Source organism: Engraulis encrasicolus, chromosome 13 (genome assembly GCF_034702125.1).
Source record: "Engraulis encrasicolus isolate BLACKSEA-1 chromosome 13, IST_EnEncr_1.0, whole genome shotgun sequence".
Lineage (NCBI taxonomy): Eukaryota > Metazoa > Chordata > Actinopteri > Clupeiformes > Engraulidae > Engraulis > Engraulis encrasicolus.
This window is the reverse complement of record NC_085869.1, coordinates 45642042-45664541: the sequence shown is the minus strand read 5'-3', so window position 1 is coordinate 45664541 and position 22500 is coordinate 45642042. Positions and strand designations below refer to the sequence as shown.

The following is a 22500-nucleotide window of genomic DNA, read 5'->3' as shown; positions in this document are numbered from 1 at the left end:
AAAGTGTGTTTCTCTTTCTCTGTGAGTGTGTGTGTGTGAATGCATAGTGTGTGCGTGTGCGCGCGCGCTCGCGTGCGAGTGCATGACGCATGTGTTTGTATGTATTGTATTGAATGTATCCAGTCCATACCTTGGACGCCAGGCGCTTGACGGCCTCCTCCCTGCGTCGCTGCAGCTCAGGGGTGCTGGGGCAGCTGCTGCTCAGGGTGTTGGTGGCACTCTGGGGAGGCGTGGGCTGCGACAGGGGCAGCTCCGAGCTCACGTCACCACCTGAAGACACATGAGGACACACAACACTTTACATTACATTACATTACAGTACAGTATATTACATTACATTACACTACAGTACATTACATTACACTTAGGTGGGACAGGGAGACTCTGCGTCCGTCCGTCTTGTGTCTGTGTGAGTCCACACCCCCCGGGCAGAGGCTCTGCGCCCGTCGTCGTTTTTTTTTAAATTATCCGTCGGACGGACGCGGAGGACGCAGACAAAATGGCGCTATGATTGGTCTCGCTACTCCTTGTTCTTGCGGCAGCGCAATGCTGGTGGTTTGCGAAAGCAACGCTGATTCTGTTTAAAAACTATATTAATGCCCTGTGTGTAAATGTGTGGAAATACACGAAGCTAAAAGCTAAGTAACAAACAATGCATTAGTTGAAGACTAGTGGCACAATGCCTGCTGTTTTACTACCGTAACCTGTTCCTCCACCGAATGTAGCTCTAAACACACATCGGCAGAGTCAATGTTTAGATGCTTGCATTTTCTGCACGTGAAAACAGACTGGGTATGTCAAATAATGATACCAGTGCATTGCCTTTGCAGTTTGTGTGAAAATACTTAGCTAACTGGGCCAGAAAGCAACATTGCTTAATAATGACTGCAGTGTTTGTAATGTAGTGAAGGTAATCGCGCTGTTTCAAATGTGGCTCGCAACGAGTCCTCACGTGCAAATGCATGAATGCATTGTTGGTTCGTGGCCACTCCCAAGCAACTTTTGACGCGCGCAGTTGCTGAAGTCTAATCTGACCTTAATGGTAGGGCACTGGGTTGCTATGTCGGCGACCAGGGTTCGATTCCGGCTCAGGTCATTTACCACTCCTTCCCTGTCTCTCTCCCCACTCATTTACCATCTCTCCTCCACTGTACTCTCAAAGATAAATGCAAAAAGCCCTAAAAAATATATCAAATTACTGATTGACTGACTGACTGATTGGCTGACTAGTGGATCTTATCCAATCATTCACTGTTTGATGCACAGTCTGGGCTTCGAAACATTTCGGACATCATCTAATTCTTACTAGAATGCTCTGATCTCGCATCACCACCTACAGCATGGAGATATGACTAGACACCGTGCCAGGCACCTGACTATACTTCACCAGACGGCTCACTGAGTGACAAACAGGTTGCAGACATGATGCTGATGGTGAAATCATGGGGTTTGTGTCGACATACCATTTCCAAATCGCCAATTCATTTACGTGAAGAACAGTCTAAAAACCATCAACACCTGCCTGGTGTTCTCTTGTACTCATTGGATAGAGAATTGAAAAGATGTCACTTTGCATGCAGCACTACTCAAAATGATGCTGAGGCAGTGAGACATGACCAGACACGAAGACAGACGACAAATGGATTGCACTCATCCAGCATCCAGTTTTGATACAATATTTCCGTCTGCATGAGGCACAGTCTGAAAGATCAAAACTTGTCAGATGGCTATTATATTATTCTGACAGGAGAGATAGCTGAAACGATGTTGTTGAACGTGCAACGCTACTTTAAAATGATCCTGTGAGAAAATCCTGTCACAGAGAGACGTGTCCACATTAAGGATAGACCGATATATGTATCGGTATAAATATCGGCCGATATTTGGGTTTTTAAGTCTTTCGGTATCGGCCGATAAACATGTGGTTTTGACCGATACGCAAAATATATGACTATTTTATGTTATTTCTGTTTTTTAAAAGCACCAAGACACTTTATTTTTGTATTACTTGATTTTTAGACATTACTTGATTGTTAGAGTGGGTGTTTAAATGTTACACGTTCTACCTCAATTTGATAATGTTAAATAAATGTTTATTTTTCACTTGAGACCTGGAATATTTGTCATTTTTTAAAACTTTTTTTTACTCATATCGGCCTCACATATCGGGTATCGGAAATCGGGTATCGGCCAAGGGTGGTGAAAAAAAAATCGGTATCGCATCGGCCATTAAAAAACCTGTATCGATCGACCCCAAGTCCATATACGACAAGACTAGATGACTGACAGATGGGTTTTACTCATCCAGCGTCCATGTTTTGATGTTATATTTTCCATGTGCACAGTCTGAAACATCAAACCTTGTCGAACGTAATCTTATTCTCACAGGACAGGTCACTGACAGGTCACCTAGTGGTCTCTTGATATCCACAACAGACCGGTCACTGACAGGTCACCGAGAGGTCTCTTGATATCCACAACACCCAGGAAGATACCTCATAGGCTGATGATGACAAGTCATGTGCTAACCCGGGAACATCCAATGTCATTCCACTAATTCAGCGTCAGCTTTGAGAACTAATCCTCGACGGACCAACATTGATTGCTGCTGCTGGCAATTGGCGAAATGAGCAAGACAGGGCAGGAGGGCTTAGCGCACATGTGGCGGCTAGATGGCCGGGATTAAGAGAGTCTGAGGTGAGCCATGGGCAAGGTTGCCAAATCTGACTGGTGATTTCAAGCCCAACAAGTGCTCAAAACTCCATAGAGGAACGAAATCCTGCCCAATCTGAACTAAATTCTATTGATTTCCAGGGTCAGACATCCGCTTAAAATTCTGACCAATACCTTTTTTTTTTCAACCCGCAGACCGTTGTCCTAAACAGTGCAACTGGGCAGGAAACTGACCAATCTGGCAAGCCAATTCCTCTTCTCTGTGCTCCTCTGATCCCCCAGGCAGGCAGGGGCTTGTATGTCTGCACTCAGGCCCACTAAAGCCCTAACACCATACAGCACATCTCACATCTGCCATCTGGGATCTGAAGCACTATGGGGCTATATGAGCTGTTGGGCTGATGTCCTCGAGCTGGCTTTTCTCCCAACCCTTATTGTTTGTTTATTTGAAGCCTTTTCATCTCTGACAGCTCTGATGAATGAGTGTGTAGTTGTAGAAACGTGCTCTCAGAAATAGATGGCTACTCGGAAGACTAATGACTATGGAATAAATTAACTCAACACCTTGTTTGTTTTCCCTCCAGAGTGAAGTCAGACTACATGAGACAAAAAAAACGTCTGAATAACCTTAGCTACCCTCATCACTGGGAGCTAATTGTGTTCTTTCTATACATGAATATTATACGTCTATAAATACATCCACCTTTTCCCAAAGTTTTACCTTTTCTCTTCACAAGAGTGCTGAGTGCACAATTTTGTTTTTTTTGGTTAATGTTTTCTTTTCTTTCTTTTTTTGCAAATGCAATTTCTATTCCCAAAGCCCTTGCTGTCAGTGTGTACTGCCTGTGTTTCCTCCAAGGAGGTAATGGAAAACTATTCCCTGTCAGATTCAGAGGCCTGATTAAAGTTGTGTTTGCTAAAAAAACATTTTAAGTAATCACCATGAGGTGTGGTAAACAAGCGGCACTCTCTCTCTCTCTCTCTCTCTCTCTCTCTCTCTCTCTCTCTCTCTCTCTCTCTCTCTCTCTCTCTCTCTCTCTCTCTCTCTCTCTCTCTCTCTCTCTCTCTCTCTCTCTCTCTCTCTCATGTGCTGTGTCTGACTTTTACTCTTCACATCTTGAAACCTCCACTGCATTGGATAAAAGAGACATTGCTAACACTTCCATAAAAAAACAACAGTTATTAAATACTGTCTTTACCAGCGACTGCAATGCACCTACCAACATTTCAGTTTTTGGAAGTTGCATTTGCCCTGCATTGCACCAGCACCTGCTACTTCAAATGCGGCGGTGTACCAAAGGCTGAATGTGGGTTGCTGACCTACCAAAACTCCATCATGAGATAGTGTCCTGAACACCCCCCGTACATTCAATTATCACAATAGAGTTTCATTGTAAACAACTGGACTTCTTATTCTACTTTCATGCTTCAAAAACAAGTCCAGCTGCTTACAGTTAAATTCTTTTCACTAATGTGCCTTGAATAAAGGAGGAGATTATTCACAGACATCTCTGGTGGCTTTGAGGACAAGATGCTTGATCACGTAAAACAAAGAGCCATTGAGTGAAAGTCATGCCGCTTACTTCTAGGTGCTGTGCTTTCATAAGAAAGGACAAATTATTGGGTGAGAGGAATGACACTTTTTCATTTTTGTGAATGTACCTCCCCTATCAACAATAGGGGAGGTGCTTTCACACAAAACCAAAGAAGTCATTGGGTGAGAGGTGTGTCAGTCGCTCACTCTCTGTGGAAGATGCTTTCACATTTGGTATCAGAGGGCATTGGGCATTCGGGAAGTCAATTACTCTTGGGGGAGGGTCTTTCATATAAATCATTAGTCAGTGGGTGAGAGACATGTCACTCTAATGCCACTTCCTCTTGGGGGGAGGGTCTCTCTTATAAACCAGTGGGTGAGAAACATGCCACTTACTTTTGGGAGAGGCTCCAGGGCTGTTGGAGGCGATCTGCCTCATGCGTCCTCCGTGACAGCTGAGTGCCACCAGGCGTGAGATGATGGCCGTCTTCCCGAAGCCCACGCTGCCGACCACCACAGCTCCGTGTTTCGTACTCGAACCTGTGCCCGTCTCTCCACCTCCGCCGCCAACACCGCTGCCACCGCCACGAAGGGCGTCCTCCAGCTCCTGGAACAGCCAATCACGGCCCACGAACACCGAGTCTGTGGTGATGCTGGGCACCTCGAAGAGCAGGGGCTTGAGCATGATGTCCGCCGGCTTGTACGGCGTGAAGCGAGCTGAAAGGCATCAACACAATACAATATGTATTTATAAAGAGCACAATATCACAATTATGAAATTGACACACACACACACACCAGCTCGGGAGGTTGCCGTGTAGCGCCAATTGTCTGGAAAGAAAGTGCACGCACACGCACACGCACATGCACACGCACACGCACACGCACAGGCACACGCACACACTCCAATACCGGGAGGGGGGGATGACAGTCTCATCTCTCATTTCATTCGACCACCCGACTACTTTCATTCCTCTTTTTCGGCTTGTTATTTCACCCACGGCAGCTGGGCAACCTTGTGAAAGGAATTCATCCCTGCGAAACAGCCTTTACAGCCTTTTGTGATGGATGTTTACGAGTATATTGTGAAAAAAAACATGCTGCCTTTCCTTTTTCTATGCCTATTCCGACGACCTCATCCATGCTTTATCTGAAATGGCCAGTAGCATACAGAAGACAAGCAGACATGGCGCCCCACACTTTTCATCACTGCTGGATGCTGGCTAGTGGAGGCAACCTGTTTGCATCAGCTACCTTCCATTTTCTTCCTAAGCCATCCACGGTTTATGTGAAATAAACAGTTTCAAACAACAAGGACATTATTCCCACACTTTTATCATTTGATTTCGGTGCTGTGCTATCAAATAATGGATGCTGGACACTGGAAATTGAAACCACCTCGATTACACAACAGCAACAGGCAATGGGTAGCGAATTACCAGCGCTAGACAGAGCATGACTGGGCAACATCAGAGCGTGTCTGTCCATCCTCTGTGGGTTTTGCGGTGGGGAGGATGCATAGCATCTGTTCTGAACCCTGCTCTAGTGCCAACCCAATGAGATCATGTGGCCGGCGTTCAAAAACCCAGGAAACAGGAACTGTGCGGAGCTGCCGCTGCTTTCAGGCTCAGCTGTTTTTAGACTCTGATGCCTGCATCTGAAAACTTGCTCACTTTTTCATCTTCTTCCAGACTTTGAGAGAGTGTGAGCGTTCTCTGATCATTTCATCTAGGGGTAAGGAGGAGTTTGGGTGGAAGGCTGGTGGTGGTGGGTGGGAGTGTTGGATAGGGCAGGCGAGGAGGTTTGAGTACCCTGCTGTTCTGAAATTCTGAACTGGGAATGCATCTCTCTCTCTCTCTCTCTCTCTCTCTCTCTCTCTCTCTCTCTCTCTCTCTCTCTCTCTCTCTCTCTCTCTCTCTCTCTCTCTCTCTCTCTCTCTCCCTCTCACTGACTGGCTGCCATCTAGCAGAACACCTGCTGCTCAGCACACATCCACACATGTCCAGGACTGAGCTGAGGAAGAGAAGTCTGCAGGCTTTCACAGTTGGAGCGAATGTGAGGGAGAGAGTGAAAATGAGACTGGGAGAGGATGCAGCAGAGAGAGAGAAAACGAGTGAGAGCGAGACTGAGAGAGAGCAAGAGAGAGAGAGAGAGAGAGAGAGAGAGACAGAGAGAGAGAGAGACAGAGAGAGAGAGAGACAGAGAGAGAGAGAGACAGAGAGAGACAGAGACAGAGAGATGGAAAGACAGGCACACAGACAGGCATGTACATGCATGTACAGTATGTGTAAAGCGAGTGTTGAGAAAGTGAAGTCGAGAAAGGAAAAAAAAAGTAGTACAACTTGCACTAGAGAAATCGGAGAGAAAACTGTGAGCTAGAAAAGAGGGAAGCCAAGAGAGAGAGAGTGTGAGTGAGAAACCGAACTGAAGAGGCGACTGCCTTCTCTTCTCTAAATTCATTCCACTCACAGCACAGACATCGCTCCAGTGATTGCATTAGGCAGAAAGGTGCTGGGCAGTTGTCAACGCCTGGGGCATGTTTTCACAGAGCCAGCAACTTCCAACTTGTGACGACGTGAAGACAGTGAATCGAACAAGCTGCAAAAAAAAAACCCTCGCTGGAGCTCGAACACACACCACGCACAAGACTTTAAAGCCCAAGAGTGATCGCAGCTCCATCACAATGGCGCACACAGACACAGCGCGTGCACACACACAGCGCGTGCACACACACAGACACAGACACTCAGGTGCGCACAGACACATGCACAACGCACACACACATGCACAGACACGCATACACATATACACACATACACAGGCACACACATACACAGGCACATACACACTACACACATATGCTTCTGAGCCACCAAAACCATCCAAGTTAAACACACATGAAAAATATAAAGTGCCAGCATGGTGAGCCAACACTGCAAGTTGTCCCCCGGCCCCTGGTGGAGTTTTTCCTGTCAGGGAGCAACGAGACCCGGGTAAGGAGGGAAGGGAGGAGGGAGGGGGTGTGGGTAGGAGGAGTTTGACAGACAGCAGGGCTGGACTGGCAATCTGGTATACAGGGCATATTCCTGGTGGGCTGACAGTAAATACTGTTGTTTTTGTTTGTTTGTTTGTTTTTCTAAGGGACTGGCCCACAGTTTAGAGTGGTCGGCTCAAATTGGACCATCTGCAATATAGATAGTGAACTGAGACAAGCAGGATACAGTGCGATACCCCGTTGTTGTTGTTTTTTTACCCCAGTTCAGCTGTCAGCCAGTGTAGCAGGCATTGGTGCCGCAGAGGAATCAGGCATGTGAGCAACACTGTATCTCAGTTCAAAGGTAAGAGAGCACAAAAAAGTGCAAACAGCAACATTGTGGGAGTGGGAGGGGAGAGAGAATGCAAAGGTCTGTTTGCTGAACCTCCATCTCAAGGTCTCAGAGTGGGGGAAAAGGGTTTCAACAACAAAAAAGGCAAATTAGGAAGAAAAAATCTGAAATTTCACCTAAAAATGTTACAAAACCCCAATGTTTGTTCTGTCTGCAGGGGTGTGTATGTGTGTGCGTGTGTGTGTGCAGGCGTAAGCTTGCATATCAAACTCCCCTCCCATATCCATCCCACCCTTCACCCTCCATCCTCCCCTTCTGAAGGGACTACGTTACATCAAGACGGTGCAATGTTTAAACAGAGCGCCAGGCGCTCAGTGGTGCGATCCTGCATTATTAATGCTCTGAGCCGATTCGAATACAAACTCCAACTCGGGTCCCTGACGAAGACACACTTAAATAATACTCATCTCACAAAAAAACTAAAAAGAAGAACAAACACAAGCCCACACAAAAAAGTGTGTTTGATGAGCCAGCTTTGAGCTTTGAACAGCATGCCTTTAAACATTTCAAGGTCTCCCAGGGTGTGCTGATGTCACTGGAGGTGAATTAAGGCAAATGGTGTACTTGGCTTTTGTATGCCTTGTGTCACCACTGCGTATGCGTATGTGTGTGTGTGTGAGAGAGAGAGAGAGAGAGAGAGAGAGAGAGAGAGAGAGAGAGACAGAGAGAGAGAGAGAGAGAGAGAGAGAGAGAGAGAGAGAGAGAGAGAGAGAGAGAGAGAGAGAAAGAGTGTGTGTGGTGTGTGCGTTTGTGTGAGTGTGTATGCATGTTTGAGTATGTGTGTGCAATGCATGCGCGCATGTTTGTGTTTACCTTTGGCGTCTGGGGGCGCTCGGCCCCCCGTGTTGTGCCAGGGCAGCCGGATGGAGGTTCGCAGGGGAGTGTTGCGCTGCTCATCAAGGTAGCTCAGATCCTCCAGCTTGGTGGAGCTCGTAGCTGTGAAGAGAAAAAGAGGAGGAAGAAAAAAGGAGAGAGACACATTAATCCTGTGTTCAAGGCTAAACGGTCCACACCATCCAAGCTAGCTGCTACACAGCACATACCTAGTAGTACCGTAAGCAGAGAAAACACAGACAATCTTGATGATCTTTACAAGAGCATGGGCACAGAGAGGAGAGACGATAAGATCCTTTCAGCCTGATAGCTGAACCGCTTGTGAAAAACCCCCAGTGTGTGTGTGTGCATGTGATATTCCAGTACACCCGTAAGGAAAAAACACATAAAGAGGAGATGGAAGAAAAAGACACAACCCTGTGCAACCCTGGGGAGCGGGAGGAATCGAGTAGTGAGAAAGGAAGTGAGAGGGTGACAAAGACAGGAAAACAAGACCGATATCTGTGGGCCCAGTGTACTCTCCTGCCCCCTCAACATGTTTACACAACTGGCCCGCCCCAGCTGTTGCGTTTAACACAGCCAGCCACTGTGCACTGCGGTGCCATGGTGCCAACAAAATTAGCACACAATGGCAACAAATGCACCCCCATCATCAGTTCCAAGTTGAACTCATGCGGCACAAACTGTTGTTAGTTTCGTGGGATGAAAAACAAGTTCTGTGAGGGGACGTTCACCATAGCCCTGCGGAGAGGCACTGAGCTTCCAGCTATAGGCTTCCGCCCTCCTTTAAAGCAGTGTTTCTCAACGGGGGCTCTACAGCCCCACAGGGGGCGTTGAGGAGCCCTAAGGGGGGGGGCGTTGAGACAGATACAAATGAGAGGGGTGGTGCTTAGTTGCCATTGAGCGACATTAGTCCAGCTTATATTTGAATACTAAAGGGGGCGTTGGCAGGTCAAGGGGGCAACAAATGCACCCCATCATTTCCAAGTTGAACACATGCGGCACAAACTGTGTTGTTTTTTGTGGGATGAAAAACAAGTTCTGTCAGGGGAAGTTCACCATAGCCCTGCGGAGAGGCACTGAGCTGCCAGCTATAGGCTTCTGCATGCCTTTAAAGCCTATATGTGATGACAGGAGGGTTGGCTGGCAAATGATCCCCCCCACCCCTCTGGCACCCTTCACCCCCAATAGCTCCACACCACCAGGCAGCGGGACGTGGAGATGCCAAAGCAGTGAGCAACAGATGGCAGCTTTCCGACATGGAGCTCTTGCTCCTCCGGGAAGCTGCTGCTGCCAAGAGAGAGAGAGAGAGAGAGAGAAAGGGAGAGAGAGAGGGAGGGAGAGAGAGAGAGAGAGAAAGGGAGAGAGAGAGGGAGAGAGAGAGAGAGAGAGAGAAAGGGAGAGAGAGAGGGAGGGAGAGAGAGAGAGAGAGAAAGGGAGAGAGAGAGGGAGAGAGTGAACTCTGCATTACATCAGCCCTGTCCTGTGTGGCAGTTTCTCATGACAGGGTGACTTGCCCCGGACGACCGAAGGAGCCACTGAAAGGAGCGGGGCAGAAAACGGGTCACTGCAGGCACCGGGAGAGACAGAGAGAGAGAGAGAGAGAGAGAGAGAGAGAGAGAGAGAGAGAGAGAGAGAGAGAGAGAGAGAGAGAGAGAGAGAGAGTTCTTGATTTGTGAAGCAGTCTTCTCCCATTGGGTGCCAAATACACAAATGCGCGTGTACACAGTACACACGCACGCACTAACGCACACATGAACACACACGCACACACGCGCACACACACACGCGCACGCACACGCACGCGCACGCACGCGCACGCACGCGCACGCACACACGCACACGCACGCACACACACACACACACACACACACACACACACACACACACACACACACACACACACACACACACACACACACACACACACACACACACACACACACACACACACACACACACACACACACCAAGAGATCCACAAATGCATTCACCGACACATGCAGGCACATATGCATGCACGCACGCACGCACTATAAGATTCTCTCATGGATGCGCTGCCAAGCACATGCGGCACAAAGTGTCCGCTGTCTGTGGGAACAATGCCATTACCATGGAGACCATGCATGCCCTGCTTAAATCAAAAGGTCTACTCTGCTCTCCTCTCCATTGGACTCAAGTCAGCTGTGGGATGGAAGCAGTGCAGAGAGCAGGAGAGAAAGAGAGAGAGAGAGAGAGAGAGAGAGAGAGAGAGAGAGAGAGAGAGAGAGAGAGAGAGAGAGAGAGAGAGAGAGAGAGAGAGAGAGAGAGAGCAAAGAGAGTGGACATATAGACTCAAGGCTTTGAACTTCCTCACAGGATCTCAATCTCTCTCTCCATCTCTCTCTTTTCATCTCTCCTTCACTGTCACACCATCCCTCCTCTACCATTCTACACCATTCTCTTAACTCTGCAGTGACACTACTGATTGGACACAGGTCAGCTGCGGTGGAGATGGAGCCAAGTACGAGAGGATAAGACAGAGAGAAAAGAGAGAGCAGTGGTAGACCATCAAAGAAAGTGGACAGATGGAGAGAGAGAGAGAGAGAGAGAGGGGGGGGAGAGATTCTTGTTAGAAAGTCACACATTTCTTTCCCATTCATTATTCTCTCAACTCCAAAAACCTCAATACAAGTGTGGAGGAGAACAAGTGCAGAGAGCAGACACAGGAAGACAGGGAGAGTGAAACAGCACAGAGAGACCTGAGGGATTCTCACTTCCTCACAAGAATCTCTCTCTCTCTTCCTCTTCCTTTCTCCTTCAGTCTCTCCCTCCCTCCCTCCCTCCCTCCTCCATCTCCATTCAATATTCTGTCAACCGCCCCACCTGACTGCAACACCACCGCCAAGAAGCTGACTGGACAGAAGTCAGAAGAGAGAGGGAGAGAGCGCAGAGAGCGGGCAGAAGAAAGAGTGAGGGGGTGAAACCGCGATGAGTGGACAGGCAGAGGCAGACTAGAGGCTTTTTTAAATTCCTCACAGACATCTCTCTCCCTCTCTCTTTTTCGCTCTCACCCACTATCCTTCCTCCATTCAATATTCTACCAACTCTCCTACCTGATCTCAATACCACTGCAATAACCTGTAAATGAGCCAGCCAGCCATCCAGCCAGCCATCCATCCATCCAGCCAGCCAGCCATCCAGCCAGCCAGCCAGCCAGCCAAGCAGCCCACCAGCCTCCATGCTCTAGCGGATTACATGCTAATGAATTCTGCCGCGTTCCGAGGAAGGTATTAGCATTTCAAATCTGTCAGTGGGAAAAAAAAACCTAAACAAGCAAAAAAAAAAAAAAACTGGCAGTGACCCGCACATTATGTGCAAACCACTGCCTTGTTACAGCAACCCGAGGGAGAGAAAAAAAAATACTCACTTCTACATTCGAAAACATCTGGCTGTGCGTGATAGCAACCTGTTAGCACACCAACAAAAACAAAAAAATCCGACCTACACCCACAGCAACAACAACCTTGTCATTCAAACACCGCCCATTTACCCAAAACTAACGGTAGCTGCCCAGTGGGACTTTGCACTGAGAAGTGTGTGTGTGTGTGTGTGTGTGTGTGTGTGTGGGGGGGTGTCATTACTTACACTACATGGCTGAAGTTCCGGGCAGAGGGGAGGGTTGGAGTCCAATATATATATCCATTATCCAGCTGTCAAACAGGAGAAGGGGGCGGCCGAGGTATTAAATGTACCCCCATCATCCTCTTCCTGATCAATCCTCCCTCCCCTCCCCTCCCCTTCCCCAACCCCACCCTTCCTGAGCAAGCAGGCGAGAGAGAGAGAGAGAGAGAGAGAGAGAGAGAGAGAGAGAGAGAGAGAGAGAGAGAAAGAGAGAGAGAGAGGAAGAGAGATAGAGGAAGAGAGGGAGAGTGCTCCTGAGGAGGTCTGTATGATCCGTCACTCCTCTCCTCTGCTGTCGTACGTATATTCCCGCTCTCTCACGGCATTCAACTGGTGACTGGTCGCCGCTGTTGCCGGGCACCCATCTCCTGCTCTATCCACTGAGAAGGAAGGAGCGAAAGGACGGGGAAAAGAGAAAAAACAAATGCCGGTCTCTTAATCTCTCCCTCTCTCTCTCCCTCTTTTTTCTCTCTCCGCTATCTCGCTCAGTCGCTCGCTCAGCGAAATGGCACTCTGGCTGCCAACCCAACTCACATGAGGTAGAGGAGGGACGGGCAGGGGGAACGGTAGAGTAGAAAATGCTCTGAAAGAAAGGCAGATAGCCCAATTGAAAGAGAGTGAGAGAGAGCGATAGCATGCATGCTTGAGAGAGAGAGAGAGAGAGAGAGAAAGAGAAAGAGAGAGAGAGAGAGAGAGAGAGAGAGAGAGAGAGAGAGAGAGAGAGAGAGAGAGAGAGAGAGAGAGAGAGAGGATGAAAGGTTGAGAGGAGAGGGAGTGAAGAGTGGAGTACAAGCAGAGGGAGAGGAGATGGGAACAGAGAAGCCAAGGACGTGTGTGTGTGTGTGTGTGTTCATGTGTGTGTGTGAGAGAGAGAGAGAGAGAGAGAGAGAGAGAGAGAGAGAGAGAGAGAGAGAGAGAGAGAGAGAGAGAGAGAGAGAGAGAGAGAGAGAGCGAGAGAGGCTGGGTAGAGAGGGGTCCAAAGGAACAGGGGTGGAAAGCAGAGCAGCTAACAGGAGTGATGCAAGAGAACGAACAGAGCTGAAGCTCACCTCACAAGACCAGATAGGCAAAAAGAGGAAACCAGTAGGAGGGAAAGGGAATGACGATAGAGGAGAGGAAGAAGAAATAAAAAGAGTGAACAAGGGAATGGAGTTGAAAGAAAGAGCTACCAGCATGCCCTACCGCATCATTCAATGTGCATGCCAACACCACTCTCTCTCTCTCTCTCTCTCTCTCTCTCTCTCTCTCTCTCTCTCTCTCATCTGCCATCTCTTTGCACTCTTCCATCCTCTCTTCCTTCACCCGTCCCTCCTTCCCTCATCTCCCCTTGACCAAAAGGAATAGATTCATACAGTATTCTGCATAAATTGATCAAACATCCATCTCCAATCCTAGCACATACCATCACAGACCTCAATGCAGAATATGCACCACAAGAGTTTCTCTCCTCATCCAAGGGGCTTTGGTAAAATTGCCTCCGTGCAAATGTGCCCAAATACTTGAATTGCAATCTCATCACTCTCCAAAATAACTCTCCTCAATTGCAGAGCTTTAGACGTGTGTGTGTGTGTGTGTTGGCCCAATTAACATTCTCCCCACATGACAGAAGAAATGTCAGCGCTCAAACGGAGCGAGGAAGCGTCTAAGTTAGCCCACGGGCCAGATGAGATGTCGGTACCACTCATGGGGGCAAAGGTTGCTTACTGTATATTTTTTGTAAAGACACATGTCTGTAGTTAACATTTTTGTATGATAACCTTTCTGGCTTTGCAGCTAAGTTAGTGTTATCAGCTGTTGAAGTGACCCGCCCCCATCAAAAATAAAAGTTTTTAAGATTGGTGCATAACTGTCTATTGTTTCTTGTTGGGGATATTTTACTTTGTTATGTTTGGTATCATTGTGAAGAGGAGACTCTGAACTTTCCTCTGGGTCCTTTTGTGAACATTTTGGTTAATACTGAAAATCACCCCCTCAGATTTTCAGATTCAGGACAGTATTTTAATTTCTGAACTTTATTTCTCTGATGCTCCCTGATGCCACAGTATTAAAAGACGTATTAGAAGAGATGATTTAGGCTGAAATGGCAAAAATGTGTCAGAGTAAATGTTTGAAGAGCTACAGGGATGGCTATACTTAACCAAAATGATCACAAAACGACTTGGATGGAAGGCTAGAGTCTCCCTATCACAATGATGCCAAACATAACAAAATAAAATATCCCCATATGTCTTAAACAAGGACCAGATATATAGATATGCACCCATAGAAAGATATGCACCCATCTTAAAAACATTTATTTTTTATGGGGGCGAGTCACTTTAACAGCTGATAACACTAACTTACCTGTAAGTCCAGAGGGTTTATCATACAAAAATGTTAACTACAGACATGTGTGTTTTCAAAAAATATACAGTAAGCAACCTTTGCCCCCATGAATGGTACCGACATCTCATATGCCCTGTGAACTCTATTGAATACACATGCACACACGTACACACACAAACATTACAAACTTTACACACACAATACAGTACATCTCAATGCTTTCTGCATCTTTGCACGGTTCACATTTCTACATGCCCTTCCATCTTCTCTTATTCTTACCCCAGATCTCTTATCTCTTGTCCATCAATATCACTAGCTGTGTGTGTGTGTGTGTGTGTGTGTGTGTGTGTGTGTGTGTGTGTGTGTGTGTGTGTGTGTGTGTGTGTGTGTGTGTGTGTGTGTGTGTGTGTGTGTGTGTGTGTGTGTGTGTGTGTGTTAGCTGGGCTCCGCCCTTCTGGTGACACAATGTCTTCGGCTCAGCTACTGTACACACAGTAGGGCAAGGAGCTTGTTCAAGTAGAATCTGACCCCGCTACAGTGGGATCTCCACTCACTTTGTCTGGAACCAATCAACTGAGCATTTCCAACCGTCCTGGGTAGAGGCGTGTTCAAGGTAGTGAGGTGGTTTAAGCAGAGACGTTCTGTTGGGACCAAGAAATGTTTGGTTTAAACTTCGGCACAGCCCTCAACCAGTAGCAAGCCTTGGGATGTGGGTTAACCAGGCCATTTGGAAACACTAATCGTTATAGTCAGACCAGAATCGCGGTACGTGATCTGAAGTCTATGAAAATCAGGCAATGTGTGTGTGTTTGTGTGTGTGTGTGTGTGTGTGTGTGTGTGTGTGTGTGTGTGTGTGTGTGTGTGTGTGTGTGTGTGTGTGTGTGTGTTGTGTGTATGTGTGTGTGTGTGTGTGTGTGTGTGTGTGTGTGTGTGTGTGTGTTTATTGTTTGGCTGTGCTTTCCGCATGTTACTAGAAAGTACCGTTTCTTCTTAATTCAATTCGTCTCGCATGTCGCCACAGGGGACACATCAGTGGTCTTGTTCCGCTCGCTTTCCTTCTAAAACTAATTCTGTACAGTAGAGCTTGTTGTCATGTGACACATTACAACCAATCACAATGGCGAATCTCTGAGTCTGCCAATCGGATTCAGTTTCACTTTCCTCACACAAGCGTGAAATCTCAGATTTCATTTGACCAGAGCATTAAAAATGAATTAATCCACCTGCCGCGTATCGCCTTAAAAAAAAAAAGGAACGTGTAAGGAACGAGTGTTTCTGTAAATGTAACGAAGTGAAAGTACTACATTTCGCTTTGAAATGTAGTGAAGTAAAAGTATAAAGTCTTACCAAATAAAAATACTTGAGTAAAGTATGAAAGTATGAAAATGTTACTTAAGTAAAGTAACGAATTACATTTACTTCGTTACTGTCCACCACTGGTGTCAGGTAAAGGTCTTTGAAGCCGCCATGTGTCACTCAAATGGTACTCTGATGAAATCATGAAAACATCTTTTTTTTGTGGCGTTCCCCTTTGAATGTCCGTGTTCTTTTGTCTCCAGTGACGAAAGACTCTAGTGGGCCCTTGCACATTTCTCTCACTCTCTCTCTCTCTGTCCTTTTTTGTGATGAAAGACTCTAGTAGCAGTACTTCACAACCCCCATTTATATCCCTCTCTCTCATCCTCATTCTCTCTCTCCTCTCTATCTGTGTCTCTCTCACTCTTGCCAGTGAAAGAGTGGACTTTTGCTGATGGCATTCTGGTTCACTGTGTCCCCTGCAACCTTATCAGTGCACCCAGGGCAGGATTAACATACAGGCTAGATATGGCTGCAGCCTAGGGGCCCCCACCAACCAGGGGGCCCCTGATTGGTCAAAGGGGGGAAAACAATTTTGCTGAATTGCAGATTCTGTGATATCGAAAAAAGTATCTCCTGTTAATACTCCTCTGATAGTTGGAAGATTAATTTATAGCTCGGAATTATCACACAACATGTTTATGTAGTTTTGTTAGGATTTTTTTTTCTGCAGGGGGCCTATCGCAACCTGTAGCCTAGGGCCCCCGGGCCATCTTAATCCGGCCATGAGTGCACTCACCCACCCTCCCCCCCAAGTGCTCACAATGCCATGAGAGAAAGTGGTCCAGAGAGGGGTATGGAATGGAGAGAATGGAGAATGGAGAGAAGGGCAAAATCAAATTGAAAAGAATTTGGCGCAGCCCCAACACCGCTCTCCCGCCCCGACCCCCAAAAAAGATTACAAGCCAATTCCTCTGGTGTGTCAAAGCAGCAGCAGTCCCCCGCTGGTTTCGCATCCCCTCCTCTCCCCCCGCTGCGAGGGAAAATAAGAAAATGAGATCCTATTTGATCACAGAGGGCACACATTGTGCTGTGATGGTCGGAGATGAGGGACACTGTACCACAAAAACTTGATTCTTACGGAGGCAGTGCTACCTGGGCCTGACAAATTACCCCTGGCTTGCCTGGTGAGAAAAAAGGAAAACTGTATCAAAACTGTATGAGCCTTGAAAAAAGGCTTCAAATGTACAGAGTGGTTCAATGGCAGCTTTGATAGTAGTGCAATAAGGGCCTTCACTCACACATAGGAAGGACTTTTTCTTCACGTTCGGTTCTGCAATATCTCAATTTTCTTCCTCAGAGTACTCAGGCATCAGAATACACACATACATCAAAGTGATATGAACTGCTTGAGGTTGTGAGATCATTAAGATCATTATGGGTTCTCACTACTTGAACAGACGTGTGCCCTATTTTACTGGTCAAGTCCATTATATTCCTATACATCAAAGAATAAAAACTTGAGTGATTTTTTTTATAAGCCCTACAGATGGATCTTTTTCGGCAATGACCGGAACGTCATCAACATATTCATAGCCTCATCAATCATTTCAGCGTAAATCAATGTTTTCCCCCTCAGCTATTCAAATATAACCCATACGAGAAAGGTGAATCAAAGGCTGTCGAAAAATAAATAAATAAACAGAATGAATCTTTTTTTTCCTAGCTCCCTCCTCTACTTTGCAATACCCTTCAAGCGAGGTCTTTCTGAAAAGAGATCGTCCTGCTCTGCTCTCCCCAGCCCACTCGCCTGTGACCTTTGGAGAGCCGAGGAGGATGAAAGCAGTGCGGCTCTGCTCTGTCCGTCACAGCGGCGGCCATCCTCACTTCATATACTGTGTGTGTGTGTGTGTGTGTGTGTGTGTGTGTGTGTGTGTGTGTGTGTGTGTGTGTGTGTGTGTGTGTGTGTGTGTGTGTGTGTGTGTGTGCGTGCGCGCAGCCAATCCCACTCCATACTGTGTGTGTGTGTGTGTGTGTGTGTGTGTGTGTGTGTGTGTGTGTGTGTGTGTGTGTGTGTGTGTGTGTGTGTGTGTGTGTGTAGCCTTCCCCACTCCATTCTGCATTGGTTCGATTCAGGTGACAGTGGGAGGGAGACGTGGATATGCTGAGGCCTAAAAATGGTAGGAGTGAGAGGAGGTGGGGTAGATGTTGCAGAGTCATACTTTCTACCCCAAAAAAGATCTTGTACGTCTTGTACAGATGCTGCTCACAAGCCAGTCTAAATGTCACAAAAGGACAGCAGAAACATACCGAGGGACTGATCAGCTTGATGATGTAATTGAAATGGCTAAAAGCTTAGTGTTACTGTTAGTGTAAAACTCTTATAACTGCTGATTAAAATCGCTGATAACATGTTATTATTGCAGAAATTACATGTTAATAGTGCTAATTGGCAATTTCCGTTATGCCATCAGGGTGGAGTTTCGCGATGGGGCCGTCTATTCTTGGGTGCCGCCCCATGCAATTGCCCAGTCAGCCCGCCCCTCAGACCGCCCCTGATGATAGGAATAAAATATATTTGGGAAGTGCGGAAAGCTTAGCCTGATCATGTTAACAAGACTGTTGAAGACCTAACAAAAAGACCCGCAGCTGAAAGCACCTTGCATAGCAGGCTGTAGATGTCTGAATGGAGTTCCAAACAGAGCAACACATGCAGCCTCTCATCTGTGTTATGTCATCATAGCTGCTGGTGAAATGGTGGTGGCTGTGGAGATACTGATGTGTAAATGTTGATGAGATTATTTAAAATAAAACAACCCATCTTCTTGTAATGTTTGTGCTAATACAGTACAAGCAGGGAAATGAGGCCCACAGAGACCAGAATGTAGGCTGCAGTAAAACGCCTTTTAATTTTCATTCCCAAGGGTGCAAAAGTGTGTGTGTGTGTGTGTGTGTGTGTGTGTGTGTGTGTGTGTGTGTGTGTGTGTGTGTGTGTGTGTGTGTGTGTGTGTGTGTGTGTGTGTGTGTGTGTGTGTGTCAGTAGCTGCAGGTTTTCACTCACTCACTCACTCTCTCTCTCACACACACACACACCCCCACACAATCTGGGAGTGAGTCCAACACAGTAGAGTGAACAGTGAGTCACCTCAGCATTGGCACGGTGAAGAGAGAAGAAGGCGGGCTGGCTAGAGTTGCATCCTCACTCCTCACAGGTAAAAGTCTATTGGCATGTAAGTGGCAGGTAGGTAAAGTCTGAGGTGCAAGGCCTGGATATTTCAGCTGTTTACAGGCTGGCCAAAACAATGCCAGTGCAGGTATCCAAACCTGTTACAGTACACAGAGAACTAAATCACTGCTCATCAGTGAACATTACAACCTGCATTAATAGTGCGTTGTTTATTTCACTGTGTGTGACCTGGATGAAACCAGCTGATGTCGTCATCACAGTTTGCGGAGGTAACGCGAAAGCCCACCGGGGAAGCTCCAACGTGTCGGGAGTTGAACTGGCAACCTTTGGGCTGCAAGTCTGATTCCCTAACCGCTGACCCATGATTGCCCAAGAACCTTGCAAACGTGTTTGGTTGCTGAATGCTCAGATTTTCGGTGTGAGCCTGTCAGTTGGTTTAAGAATAGTCGCAAGAACCACCATGGTTCTTTGTCAGCCTGAAAACTCAATTTGTTCACCTCTTACCAAGGAGTAATGCGGTTCAATTAACCCTATTCAACATGGTGCTCTCATTGCCTCTGGAGGAGACTTCAGGGCACTGCAAAATTGATCGGTCAGAGTTTAAATTCTTTACTGGGGTCAACCTTAAAGCATCTCTGGGGCTACCTTGAGAAGTAGCTCGTCAGTCAGCGGTTACCATCAACATTTACGTAAATTGATTTGTGTATGCATCCTGTCATCGTACAATGGATTCAATTATAAAAAGATTCATCATTCTAATGACTCTAAAATCATTTATCTTATTTTCGCAGTCCTACGTCTGCCGCCCACACTGATTGGCTCTACAACAGCTGAAGCACCTGCTGTTCTCATGCACAGACAAACATGATATTTGAACACTGATAAATAAGCATGTGAAACATACTCCAGCTCAATATGCTGCACACACTCAGGAAGTGAAATGTGTTTACCACTGCCTTGGCTGGCAAGCAACCTATACGAAAAGTCAAGAAAGGGAGAAAGAGAAGAGACATACAGTATAGAGTCCCCTGTAGGAGAACATTCCGATTCATCTGCCTCAGCTTGGCTTCCAGCTTTCCTCATCCTAAGCCCCCCCCCGTTCCTTCGTCTCCCTGACCTAGGAGCCCCTTCGGCTTCCCTGAGCACACTAATGCCTTTTACATATTTGGGCAGAGGCAGCAGATCTCCAGTCGAGAGGCATTCCCTTTGATGTTTCCAAAGGCCCAGGTGATAGGGGCTCGCTCGCTCGCTCGCGGTCAGGGAGGAGATTTTCGTCGGGAGAGCGACTGACCCCCTCAGAGAACAAACTCCTGCCAAACAAACTCTGAAGCTCTTCCCAGGCAAGATGTGGAGAAAGGCTTAAGGTAGATGAAGAGAGAGAGAGAGAGAGAGAGAGAGAGAGAGAGAGAGAGAGAGAGAGAGAGAGAGAGAGAGAGAGAGAGAGAGAAGAGAGAGAGAGAAGAGAGAGAGAGAGAGAGAGAGAAAGAGAGAGAGAAAGAGAGAGAGAAAGAGAAAAAGAGAGAGAGAGAGAGAGAGAGAGAGAGAGAGAGAGAGAGAGAGAGACAGAGACAGAGGCGGAGACGGAGAGAAAGAGAGAGAGAGAGAGAGAGAGAGAGAGAGAGAGAGAGAGAGAGAAGGTAGGCCAGGGTTGGAATAGGAATAAAAGTCATGTAGTGATGTGAGCCGCCCCCCTGCTGTGTTGATCCTCCTCTGTGGGTAGACACGGCCATATAGTGATGAAAACAGGGGACTCGCAACCACATCAAGGGGCCTGCTGACGTCTTGCAGAGGGCTTGCAGCAAGGGATCACCCCTTGAAACCAGATTTGCAATACTCCTGACATTGAGGGATCCACCTTGATTTATGCTTGTGACGTTAACGCACGGACTCAAACACCATTTCAGAGAAACTTTCAAATGGAATACGTTTACATATCTTGAGTGTTTTAAGTACCTTTTCATCAGTGGGGGTTAACCTGTAATGCTCACTTGGTCTGCATAACAGCTGCACCTGCAACTTACAACTAGTGTGGATCCACCTTTTCCACTGCCTTCCTGTTGAAAACCACACTGCTGAAATTCCCATCTGATGCTCACTGTGGTAGATGTACAGTGCAGTAAGTTAATGCGGGCAGACGTGGCCAAGTGGTTAAGGAGTTGGTCTTTCAATCTGGAGGTTGTAGGTTCAAATCCAACCTGACCTCTCCCTACACCTTCATCCATGTCTGAAGAGCCCTTGAGCAAGGCACCTAACCCCGCATGGCCCCAGGGACTGTAACCAAAACCCTGAAAAACAACAACTGTAAGTCGTTTTGGATAAAAGCGTCATCTAAGTGTAATGCAGTAGTGCAGTGTAGTGCTGTGGGCAGAGGGCCCACCCTGCCTCGTCTGGCTCCTGTTGCTCTCATATTCCCCCACATGAGATAAGGAGGCCGTGTACAGTAGTGCTGTCCCTATCCCTGTCTCCCGCCAGATAGATAGACCGGCTCCAATGGGCCGACTGTACCGGGCAGGCTGTAGGGGGTGGAGAACAAAGACAGAAACAAAGACTGACAACAGCTCCAGTCCAAAAAAAAACCTGGTGCCAGCTTTCCTGTTGGAGCCAGCGGCTGTTTACTGGAAGATGACCCGTCCCTCAGGGCTCCTCCTGGCTGAAGCCTGGCCTGCCTGCCGGTCTTTGAGTAAGCTGAAAAGCACTATACGTCAGTGAACGAACATTTTCTGTTAACGCAGGGGATACAGGCAAATTTGGCCAAGCGGAGCGAACTTCGCTATTCATTCCTGTGAGGGAAGCCAAGTGTCACAAAAGTAAGCTAACAGGGGCAAAGCAAAACAAAAATATTCAGCCAAGTTTCATACTATGCAAATGAAGAGCGAATTTCGCCTGCGACGGCAAATCAAAGAAACAACATAAATGTTTCAATCGATCTGATTGGCCGCTACGACCTATTGAGCCGTCAGAATGGAACACTGAATTTCGCTCTCTTTGCTTCACTCGGTTTGCCTTCATGTGTATCCAGCGTTATGTTGAGAGGCCAAAGCATTCCTGGGAGAGGTGAAATACACACACTGTTGGCACCCGACTGTCTGCGTTAAATTGTGCTGTTGTAGACGCGTCACACTGGGACAGGGAGTACAATTAGGGATTTATCTGCGACAAGTTAAGAGGGGGGCTTGTGGGTATTAAGACTCCAATCAGAAATAACAAAATGTACCACCGCTAGGCAGTAAATCCCTCCTGCAGCCCTGCAGAGGACAAACTAAAAGCAGAGGAGAGAGAGAGAGAGAGAGAGAGAGAGAGAGAGAGAGAGAGAGAGAGAGAGAGAGAGAGAGAGAGAGAGAGAGAGAGAGAGAGAGAGAGAGAGGTGGGTGAATGGGAGCTGAGTGACATGGTGCTGGGCTGCAACAGAACACAAGTATTGATCTGGTGAGTTTAGTGTGTGGGCGGTGTTTAATTACCATTTGCTGTTTACTTACGTGGGTCCAGACAGGTGGTATAATTACTCACAATGAACTGTATCCGCCACCAGATGCCCAATTTTATGTCTCTGTTTTTCTCTGTCCGCTCTCTCCAGCAAACACACGCACACCCACATGCAGACA

General features: G+C 47.2%; 1 protein-coding gene across 2 annotated transcripts in view; it reads right to left on the bottom strand.

Moving 5' to 3' along the window:
* The window catches only part of tanc1b (tetratricopeptide repeat, ankyrin repeat and coiled-coil containing 1b), a 208350-nt gene that overhangs the window by 62592 nt on the left and 123258 nt on the right, over positions 1–22500 (bottom strand). For both annotated transcript variants that reach the window (XM_063214044.1, XM_063214043.1), the window contains exons 8-10: positions 8407–8529; positions 4604–4924; positions 131–270 (exon numbers count right to left, since the gene is read on the bottom strand). In XM_063214044.1, the coding sequence (XP_063070114.1) occupies positions 131–270; positions 4604–4924; positions 8407–8529 (584 nt within the window). The remainder of the gene's footprint in view (positions 1–130; positions 271–4603; positions 4925–8406; positions 8530–22500) is intronic.